The sequence below is a fragment of the Acyrthosiphon pisum genome, chromosome A1 (genome assembly GCF_005508785.2).
Source record: "Acyrthosiphon pisum isolate AL4f chromosome A1, pea_aphid_22Mar2018_4r6ur, whole genome shotgun sequence".
NCBI classification, from domain to species: domain Eukaryota; kingdom Metazoa; phylum Arthropoda; class Insecta; order Hemiptera; family Aphididae; genus Acyrthosiphon; species Acyrthosiphon pisum.
In genome coordinates, this window is record NC_042494.1 from 157231083 (window position 1) to 157242983 (window position 11901).

General features: G+C 30.9%; 1 protein-coding gene and 1 long non-coding RNA gene across 3 annotated transcripts in view; both read right to left on the reverse strand.

Annotated features, from left to right (window-relative positions):
- LOC115033895 overlaps positions 1-11901 on the reverse strand; it is a 43948-nt gene that overhangs the window by 2994 nt on the left and 29053 nt on the right. The gene's annotated exons all lie outside the window — the stretch shown is intronic.
- On the reverse strand, positions 6776-10961 carry LOC100161709 (venom serine carboxypeptidase-like). The gene is made up of 2 exons (XM_001943220.5): positions 9531-10961; positions 6776-7914 (listed from the first exon to the last, which is right to left on the reverse strand). The coding sequence occupies exons 1-2, from the start codon at positions 10276-10278 to the stop codon at positions 7244-7246; spliced, it is 1419 nt and encodes a 472-aa protein (XP_001943255.1). The 5' UTR covers positions 10279-10961; the 3' UTR covers positions 6776-7243.

The window sequence follows — 11901 nt, forward strand, 5'->3', positions numbered from 1 at the left end:
AACTTCCGTGATTCTATTATACGTTATAATATGCTCAATTCACGTGCTGTGGGGCCAAATCTCAACATTGAAAAGTGCAGAATTATAACCTTTTCTTGATCACGAGATCTCGTTGATTACAACAACTACTATACCTTTATGAGTAATGACTCACCCTTAAAACAAGTCATCGATATCAAGGACTAATGGTTTATATATATGTAATCTATATATCATAATATATTATGTCTTTCGGATCCCATTTAGATTACCTAAATGTTACTAGTAAGGCCATAATACGACTTTGAGAGGAATACATTTGAGCGCATTTTCGCAAAACACAACACCTTAGGCAGTGGTTGAATTGGAAAAAAAAATAAAGGTGGACTCTAAATGTAGTTGAACAATTAGCGTTCCAGAGCAAATTAGTCTAAAAGTAACCCGTGGAGGACTTCGTCCCCCACACCCCCTAAATACATTTAAAATGTAAATAATGAAATATATTTATATATCCAATATTTAACACAGATATCTATTACAAATAATAAACAATACTCATAGGTATTTAATTGTATATTGTATTAATCTATCAATGCAACAAAACGTACGACAAATTTAAAAACTAAAAACTGTAAGTATATAGCCACATGATAAAATAAATTACTCAATTAACTTTCAATTTAAAATAACTCAGGTATTTTACAGTTACCTACAGAAAAATATTAAATTTATAGATAAGAAATATTCCTCTTTTATTAGTAAATTATTTTTTTTTTCAATATTAATTTTAATATTTGAAGTTTAACGTTAGTTAAATAATTTATTTCATCCTGTGGCTGTGACTATATTCTTAGATGTGCTGCAAGTTAAATAATTCTTATTTTTATCATAGGTATATGTATTGCTTTAAAATGTATGATCAAAAAAAAATATAAGGAACTTTTAAATTGTATTTATTAAAATTATTATTTAAAAGTTATAAATAATAAACATTTTTAATCTTTTATTAGATTCCATAGTGATTCATAAGAATTTTCTTCGTCTGCTTTAATTCTTTTAGGACAGTTTTCTTCAGTTGCAAGTCTTTTTCCTTTTTTTATCCAAGATTCAATCCATTTTGTTGTATTTATTTTTTCAACTGGTGGACCAACAGCATTTATGAATATTAATGATGAAATATGTTCAGAACTTAGAGTATTCCTTTTTGGAGATACTATCTCATTCATAGAACTGAAGGCCCGTTCGCATTCTGATGAAGATATTGCAATTGTTTTAATTGCAGAGGTCAAATTTTTTAGGTCTTCTATATTTTCATCCAGAGTGTCTTTAAATTCACGAAAACCTCTAACAGCACTAATTTCATCAACTTTGAATTTTTGTGACAAGCGACGAATGCTATCATCGCCATACTGAATGTTGAAATTGTCTGGCCAAGTATTTGAATCAAATACATTTAAATCAGCTAATAATTGATCATAAGTTTCTTTAAATAAGTTAGAGGAAGCATTTGAAACATGTGATGACTGAGTAGTAAATAATCGACTTTTTAGATTATTTGAAATACTTTTGAAAAATTGTCTGGAATTAATTTTTTGCACGCTTTTGTGGATATGAAGTTGGATGCCTTTAAAAACCATATCTTCGTTTGCTAAATTTACTTCTGTTAGTTTGGGTCCATGTATTTCAATCATACTATCCAAAATTCTAACTGTTCGGTCGATCATATTATGAGCTTTTGCCAAACCTAAATCTCTTTTTTGTAGTTGTAATGACAAATCAGATAATTCATTTAATACATCATATAACATACCTAAATTGAATACAAAGTCTTTTGATGTTAACATATTATTTAGACCTAAATATTTAGATCTTTCTTTTCCATCTCTTTTATTATCAATGGAAGATTCTTGAAAATGTTTATGGAGAGCAACATAGTTATTCCAAACTGCACGTACTGTTCTAAAGCTGGATGCCACCCACCGAATTGTAAATATCTTTCCTATATTTAAAATACTGCTTTCTAAAGATGCAGCACATGCATTAAGTTCTGTCATATTTTTGGGAGATTGGTGATACAATGAATAAAGTTTTTCAAAAAAACATTGGAAGTGATTAAGACCTTGCACTTCTTTAATAGTATCACTTACCGCAAGTTCCAATCTATGGTTGCAACAATGCCAGATAATGAGGTCAGGAAAAATTTTTTGTAGTAAAACACCAACTCCAGCTTTTCTTCCCAGCATGTTAGAAGCTCCATCACTAACAAATCCAACTAGATTTTGTTTTAAAAAATCTAATTTGATTCCATGTTTTAACATATTATTGATTATAGCAGTTTTAATTGATTCAGCTGAAGTACAATTTAACTCAATAATATCAAAAAAAAATATATTAATGTCTTGAGAATCACCATTAGCACATCTTAAGCAAATAACTAACATTGTTTTTTTGCTCAATGTAGTTGACTCATCAACAACAATACATAATTTTTTATTGTTTTCAATAATATCATTGCAAATTTTAAGCCTCATTTCATTAGAAATATGGTCAACAATATTAGCACAAGATTTATTGGTTTGTAACACTCGACCCATATTAACTCCATTGAGAGTTTGTAGGTCTATTAATTTAGGCATATCTAGAAATGGACGTTGATTTTTGGCAATGAAGTAAGCTGTTCTAAATATTTTTTCTGTACTTTCATATTGTAATTTATTATTTTTTATAATTTGTAGATCCATAGTTTCTAGCTTACTGCGATGAATTATGTTCTCTGCACTAATATGTGATTGACTGCACTTATGCTTGGAGATCTTTTTCCTCAAACTAGCTTGTTGTTTGGATATACTATTTCCAGTTGGAACAATGTCACATTGAATCCAGTTTGATGATACATGCACATGAGATACTTGATTCTTATTAAGATTTAAATTTACTTTATGGCATATATTACAACCCAACTTTTTGTTTTTGAAATACAGCCATGGATATTCCTCACAAAAGTATTTTGCTTGTTTTGAGTCCCAACATTCAGGAGTGTCATCATCTCTTGTAAATTCAATTGGTTGACATAAACTGTTGTTAACAGCAATATGGTCTTTATTATTTACTGAAAAAAAAAAAAAAATACATGCCAATTACATTTAAGTCAATAATTATAATGTTAAATATGATAAAACTCAGTATTATTAAAAATAAAAATATAATAAAAAATATGTTTGGTCAATTTCCATTTTGTATTATTATCCTATACAATAAAATATGTTATAAAATACAATTCAAATGCTAATATAAGACAGTACCTATGTACACAGTATAATTACATAATTGTATATTTGTATAGTTGTGTTGTCTAGTAATCTCCAAACTTAAATTACATGGTATTAATGATCCATTTTTATCGTGGTTAAATTATTTTTTAACAAATTGTACTCAAATTATAAAATATAAAAATGACTTTCTCAGTCGATAAATTTAACATTAGGTGTCCATCAAGGTGATCATATTATGTCACCACTATTATTCTCTCTCTTTATTAATGAACTAGCTAAAAACTAACTCAAACTGTTTGCTATTAGCAGATGATACCAACATTTATAAAAAAATTAAATGTTTAAATGATGCTAAACAGCTCCAAGAAATCTAAATAATTTATTTACATGGTGCAATGACAACGGTATAATATTAAATATTGATAATTAATATGCAACTGTTTCATTTTCTTTAAAAGAAACTCATTATGTATTAACTATACTAACTGCATTAATAACTTATACTTGTCACATATAAATATTATTAATGACTTAGGTGTTAATTTTGATTCTAAACTTTCATTTAAAAATCATGTTGATCTTAATATTTATTTAAAAATTAAAATGTTATCACATACCTGCAGACTTAGGTATACCTGGATCATCGGCATTGTGTTCGTTGTATTGATTGTCATTAATATCTATAGTTTTAAATATTATATTAGTAGGTACATAAATTAATAAATCATAGGTAGATATATATACTATTTGGTTTTCTCACACTGAAATGAGATATTATAATAATAATATTATTATATCTTATGCCTTTGGAGTTTGGAGTTTATTAAATATATTATATTATTATAGGTAACGATCATTATAATTGTTGTTTAATTAAAATGTTTAGATTACCTAGGTCATTTTTCTTCTTTTTATTGAAGAAGTCCGATATGGAGAATTTTTGACGTTTATTCATCACTTCACTTATTTATAATTATATCAAAAATAAAATAAAGTAAAGCCGTATAGGTAGTTTAATGTTTACTGTGAAAGCTCCGACGTGACGTGCAGTACTCCAGGAGTGCGGTTTTTATTATTTAGTATTTTCAACAAAATTACAATTTACAAAACATTACAACAGTAACAAGCCAACATAATACCGATTAGTGGCGCGCCCTGTTTCCAAATTAAATATAAATAATATTTAATTTTTGTAGAAAACGATCGTCATTCGTCAATCGTCGATAACAAAAACAACAGACGGATTCTCCAAATACGAACTCTATATTATATTATTATTTATTACCCATTGTCAGTGGTCTACTATAGATCGTTATCGCAGGCACACCCGGGAGTTTTCGTAAACGTTATATTATATTTTTAGCTCTTTAAGCAGTTTATACCACGAATTAATATGTGGTGGAAACACTTGAAACGTGTTGTATAATATTATATAAATATATAATATTTTATTATTGCATTCCTAATATATCTTAATATACAGATTTAAAAACTAATACCAAAAATTAAATTAAATCTTATACTTTCCAATATTTTTTCGTATTTATTTATTTTTTTCAAGAAACAATTTTATATTCATAAAAATGTCGAAGGACGCTGCGTTCCCCTGCGTTCTTTTATGAATAGAATAAAGGGGTACGCAATAATATGAAAAAAAATGAAGAGTAGCTGAGTCCTCCTGCGTCCCCCCCCAATTCAACCACTGTATATAATACAGTTATTTTTCCATCACCTTTTCTGTCGTAGGTGTTTTTATTTCGGGGTGTCGCCAATGGGCAACTTCCCCCTCCTGTAAATCAATCCCCATCACATTTACTTATTGTATAACATGTAAATACAGATTGTAAATATTATGTTTTGTTCAAAAAAAAAAAAAGGTGTTTTTATAGGGTGTTACTACTGGGTACCCTCCCTAATCATAAGATTCATGTCAACCTATTTTTACTGTCAATTATCAAACCTACTTATTGTACATAAAAAATTGTATAGATTGTAGATAAATTTCAATAAAATAAAAAAAAGGTGTTGTCGATGTTGATTTTTATTATAGGTTTATTGTTATTATTATTATAATTATTATTTTTTTTTTTTAAACACTTCATACAGGAGCAGCCGTTGACAAAGTTATCTTTCAGTATGTGTTTCTTGTGCTAATTATGATTGCTGTTTTATTAGACTTCAATCCAGCCGCGAATATCCATGATTGGACTTTTTGTATATTTATTATAGTCGCTATAGAACGTGTGTTTTTGTGGTTGAGATAAGAAAGTGGATAGGTATAGATTTTCGGGTGACTACTAGTAGCGTCAAATTCGAATTAGACCTTTTTTCGTAGATTTCTTTGGGACGCAACTAATATGCAGCCAGGTTTTCCTTATCATTATCATTTTGTGTATTAAAAATGCTCCGATTTATGAGATCATCATCTTTTCAGATAGAAAAGTGAATCTACTATTTAGTTGGTACTTTTGGGGAGTCAAATTTGAAAATTGCAAATAGTTTTAGAAAGCGTCAAGAAAAACAAAAAAAAAAAGTGGTAATTTTAAACAAAGGGTACATTAATTACTAATTGGTATTATGGCATTTTTATGTACAATATAAAAATATATAGCGTGAGATGGAAAGGTCATAAATACCATTTGCATGTTAATATAGATATTTACCTGAACACTTCGTTCTTCTCATATCACCTTATCTATTCCACAGGACTCTGTCACCACAAACTCGCACATTAATACATAATAATAAAATGTATACCCGATATGCGATTCAAAATGCAGTAAGTACATCATCTTGTATAGACAAAACGTGAAGAGACTAAACAATGACTTGAGTGTAATCACAAAACAATAAATTAAGTAGGTATCATATAATTAATTAATTAATTAATTAAAAAGTTGAGAAATGGGTAACCGTTCTGCTGTATACTCGTATGTGACGTCTTTGAGAAGTATTAGTCACTGTAATGTGTGTGTGTGTAAAAATTGAGTTCAATGATAAATCACTGCACACACAAAACTATTCTGAGCGAATAATAATTTTATATTACAAAAAAAAACTTAAATTGGTATTCTTTGTTTAAATATCGAATTTCATTCAAATTTGAAATTAAAATGTCTATTAAGAAAATTGTAAGTTTCAGTATTATCAAGAATTTTAAAAAGAATGTAACATATAATGATTATGAAAATTGGTAAATTTTCATGATTTCGACGAATTTTATCGAAATTTTAAATTCACATACCTATATTTATAAAAATATTGTTCAAGTTTCTTCATCAACCATTCAACCAAACAATGTATTCACACAAAAAGGATATAAACTTTGTATAACTAATAATTATAAGTTCAGGGAAAAAAATTAAAACAATAGTTCTTAAATATTATAAAATACATTAAATAATATATTTTAGCATTAACTCGTTCTTTCTATATAATATTAATCTTTAAACATTTAAAATTTTAAACCTAGTCTTAAGTGAAGGCATTTTACTATATAGGTATTAGGTACCTATATTATTACGCCATCATCCATTATACATACAAATTAAAATTATTATTAACCACATAAGCTGGAAAAAAGACTGATGATTACAAATTCTGTAGAAAAAATCTAAAAATATCGTTTATCCAAAACATTTTTTTAAAAAATGAAGTATATTTACTATATAAATTAGAGCTTATAATATTATCGTAATCAATATTAATATATATTAATAATGTATCCCATCGACTTAAACCGAAACGCTTGGCGCCCGTCGACTAGAGCACCCTTGCCTGCAAGTTAACCGTGTCTTGGTATACGGCACGATTACGACTAGCTGTCTGGAGTAGAGAAGAACGCGGTACCGGCCGGTAGGTATGCGTACATAGTTAGATATTATGATCCAAAAGTCTGTGAGTTTAACTTATAAGGTAGGTATATGATAACAACTTGACTGTAGTAATATATTTTTATCCGAGGACGGCCGATACTGACTGGTTACTGTTGGTCAAAAGTTTTGACCAGTCGTGAATCGCTTGATGAGGTCAAGAGCATTAGCCGGCTGATCGGCTGGCACCATGTGACCAGCATCCCTCACCAACAGCACGGTTAGTGGACCAGACGCCGTCGCGTAACCGGCCACGGTGGTCTCGTTTCTGTTGTCGCATCGATTCTTCTTTTCGCAAACACGCCAAATGGTGCGCGAGGGTTCGTTCCGAAATCGTTCCGCGCCCGACCACTCTAGCGACTGGGCCATGTGCATGGTGCCCCGGTGGTGGAGCTTGATGTCAAGCTGCCCGCTGTACAACAGAACCCTGTAGCGTCCAGCGTCCAATAGAGCGGCCAACCACGGCGCCACCGACCGCATCACGTCACCAAGCATGTGTTGATAGACTACCTTATTCCTGTTCTTCATCCGCCGTTGGCCAACGTGTAACGCGGCACGCACGGACGGTTTTTCCACGAACTGCATCCAATCGTTGTCCGACAGCGGTTTCCGGTCCAACCGCAAGTTGTAGTAGTATTGCATGCCAGTCAGGTTCTGGAACAGTGTTGGGTACGGGTAGAATATGCCGTTCAACATCTCGTCGTATGTCCGGAACGCGCCCTCGTAGTCGCCGTCGAGGATCTGAGCGTGAATAACATTATCGATTTGTTCGATTTTGTGCTTTCCGTTTTCTGTAACCGTTTCAAATAATGTTCCTTTTAATAATATGTTTAACAACATTATAAATATTGATCATAAATTTATTTCATTTGGTTATTAATTATTATAGAGCAGTGCCCTCCCCGGTTCTCTGTTCAAACAGGAACAAAAAAAAAAGTACAGTGGAGAAATTGTGCTAAAAGCCTAAAACCCACAAAATACAAATATTCCAATCCAAAGTTCTAAGGACAATATTATCTAATGCTACCTTTTATTATAACTGTATTATCTCCTTATTTGTAAATATATTAAGACTTAGTAGTATTATTTTATTACTATAATATCTTAGTTTAAATACAGTAGGTACATCAGTAAACACGGTAATATTATCATATTGATATATGATACTATTATTGTTATCTATTTTCAACCGTCAAAAATATAATATAATAATTCTGTTATCATATCAGGGAAACTTTAATTAATAAAACAAAAATAAAACAGGTGAGTACTTATCATTTACGGCTAGTTATTTAATATTTTAATTGTATTTATCATTCCAAAGTATACCTATTTTTATTAACACGAACAGCCACATTATTGTCATTGAAAATTTAGATTTTTGATTTCAAAGCCATATTATAAGTTTTGACATTATGCGTAAGAATATTTTATTAATTTTTGAATTTTTTTTTTAACAATGTTACAAATTGTAATAAACAATTTTATGGTACCTACGCACTGTTTTTTTTTTGGTTTTTGTAACTCACATTATTTACATCATAAAACTATAATTCAAGAATATATAATATTTGTATTGTACCTGGACATTTTAGTTAGTATATCATTTGACTTAAATTAGAATTAAAATTTTTTGACAAAGAAACTGATATTTGAAAATGGGAAAATAACACATTCACCACAAGTCACAACACTACTATTATCGAAAAAATAAAATGCGCATACACTTACTTCGCAATATTATAAAGAAGTTTAATATCACAGTGACTGATTCTAATCACAATTTTAAAACAATAACCATCATAAATATATATGTACAATATATATTTATAAGTTACTCTTATCATAATATTACGTATTATATTTTGAGTGGGGCAATCAGTGGCGCCCAAGATTTATTTTTCAGGTGTAGCGAGAAAAAATTTTATTCACCCACCCACTCCCTCACAAACTCAAAATTAAATTATTTTATACATTTTATCATATTTTAATTGATAATATAAGTAAATATTAAGTTATCAACCAATATAATCTGTGATTAATAATAAACATATTTCAAGTTAATTATTTTATGTTATTATACCCACCCACCCCTTATTTTAATGGCGTAGCTACCGCTACACTTAGTAATTGTGTTGAGCGCCACTGATGAATGTATTGACTGAACAATGATGTGTGTGTTTTTTCTCGTAGAAATAATGCTTTGATTTTTAAGTTCAGCATTATTTTTAATGGGGAAGTGAATCTAGATGGTACTCTTAGAAGGTCAAATTGAAAAATTCACAATAGTTGTGTTGTGAATAGTGTATTAATGTTTTAATAATCTAATATGATATTTGTATGAGACCAATAACGTAAACGGCATATTATCATAATTCATAGTAATATATAATTATATATTAGTTACCGTCAATGAACCCGTGTTGGTATAGGTACTCGCTGTAAAACAGCTGGTTGAGAGGGTCAACTAGGCCGTTGCCTATGGCCAGCCCCTTGAGGTTGATCTTGATCTTGGCCCCATGGTTGTTCTGGTGAATGGCGTACGATACGGCTGGCACATAGTGGCCGGCGAACGACTCACCGGTTACATAGAAATCGTTGTGCTGGTACTCGTGGAATAGCTCAAAAAACTGCACCAGGGTGGCGTACAGGTTCTCGGCGACGTCCATTTGGTCAGAACTGTAACCGGAATCGTCACCTGTGTAGCTGAACCCTGCTCCCACCGGGTTGTCCACGTACAGCATCGAGTGCGTAGCAGTCCACGCGTGGTCACGCAACTTAAGCTCGCCGCCACAGAACTTGCGCACTGAGAATGGCCCATTCAGGTTGAACACGCCGAGCAGGCTCGACGCACCCGGGCCACCTTGTAGCCACAACAGGATAGGCGCGTCCGCTTTGCCGCTCGCGGCCGGGAAGAACCAGAAAAACATGTTGGAACCGTGCGCTTCGTCCACGGTCAGGTAACCGGAGTAGCTCTCGATGGCTCCCTTCAGAGGCGTCACATTGCATGCAGCCCGAGCTTCGTCGAATCGACCAGCCCGTATTAGGGGCGTCAGGAGTAGACCTCCGTCGCCTACATCTACTGTTGTCGAATATCTGCATACGAATGTGGACAGAAACCACAGTAGCCATGCTGAAGCAATTTCAAGACGCATCGCTCGAAAATGATTACTTACGTATATTGCGAAATACTAAATCAAGTGGCGATAGTCTTACGTATAACTTGGCATTATTCAGGTACACGATGTATGCTGATCACCGACAATGACTACCTACGTTAGGTCTGGTCTCAACATTGCGGTCGGTTTATGTAATATTAAAATAAACAGACCACTCCAGTGGACTTTGGGTTAATTAATAATTGGCATTATCACTTGTTTATGTACAATATAAAAATATTTAGAGTGAGACGGGAAGATCACGAATACCATTTGCGTATTAATATAGGTATTTACCAAAACACTTCGCACTAATCATATCAACTTATCTAGTCCACAGGACTCTGTCACCAGAAATTCGTATGATTAGGTACATTATTTTTATCTGTTATGTGATTCAAAATGCAGTAGGCATAACCTTGTATAAACAAAATGTCAAGCGACTAAACATTGACATGTGTGTAATAAAAAAAAAAAACAATTAATTAACTAGGTATTAATAAAATAAATAAATTTATTAAACAAGGGGGGGTATAGGTAACTACTAACTCATCTGTTGTACAGTCGTAGATGTCGAGTGTACCTCGTCATTGAAAAATAAGTCACTGTTATGTGACATGTGTCTATTAAATTTGAATTCGATGATAAATCTGTGCACAAGAAAATAATATGATATTTTTGTAATGCTATTAAAGCAATTTATTTTACTATTAACTATTACGATAAGTTATTTAAATTCTGAACATATTGCATTTCTTAAATTATTAATATAATAATATAAATATTTGCTCGTGCCTATTATAATAATAAAAATATTGTTATTAACTTTTGAATCAATAACCGACTTACAAGAATACTTCGAATTTATATTATTCTGCGGTACCGTAGAATGATATAAATTGACACTACCATCAAATTATTATAAATGTTTCCATAGGCGTGCGCACGGGTGCAGCGAATGCTGCTTTCGCTGCACCTGACAATTTATTTTGGATTTAGTGGGCTGGTAGATATTTATTTGAAAGGTATATACATAGAATGAATAATTTTAAACATATTGAGTTTATTATTAAATGAAAATATAAATGTTCAATGTTATTCAAATGAAAAATGATAATACTATTTTATCAATACACCAAGAAGATACATCAAAAGGTACAAACTCAGGTTCTGTACATAAATGGCTCGATTGGTTAAAACAGTATTAAGCATTTTTTTCATTGTCTTAAAATGTTTGTGATAATTCCAGTGACTATAGTTGTAGCTGTGAACGTAGTTTTTCTCAACTCAGCATTATAAAAAACAAATTAAGAAATACTATGTCACAAAAAAGATTGGATGCGCTTCTTTTTTTGTTTGTCGAACAAGAACTTTTAATTGATGAGTTTAAACATTTGCTATTTAGTAATCGCAGACTTATATTGTAAGTCTATTTATTTATTTTTATTTTACGTACCTAATTTTTAAGAGTTCCAATATTATGACTAATGTATAAATACGTATTATTAATTAGGTACTATATGCTTATAAGTGTTATATTATTACCTATGTGATGTTTAATATAATTATAAAAGTATAGAGTAATATTATATTATAATACATAAAAATATTATTATTTTT

What these genes read in the sequence shown, in the direction of transcription:
- LOC100161709 (XM_001943220.5), bottom strand. Translation starts at nt 10,278, where the DNA reads ATGCGTCTTGAAATTGCTTCAGCATGGCTACTGTGGTTTCTGTCCACA. An exon ending in CCAACACGGGTTCATTGACG is followed by an intron (nt 7,915 to 9,530) that starts GTAACTAATATA and finishes AAACGGTTACAG; the next exon opens with AAAACGGAAAGCACAAAATC.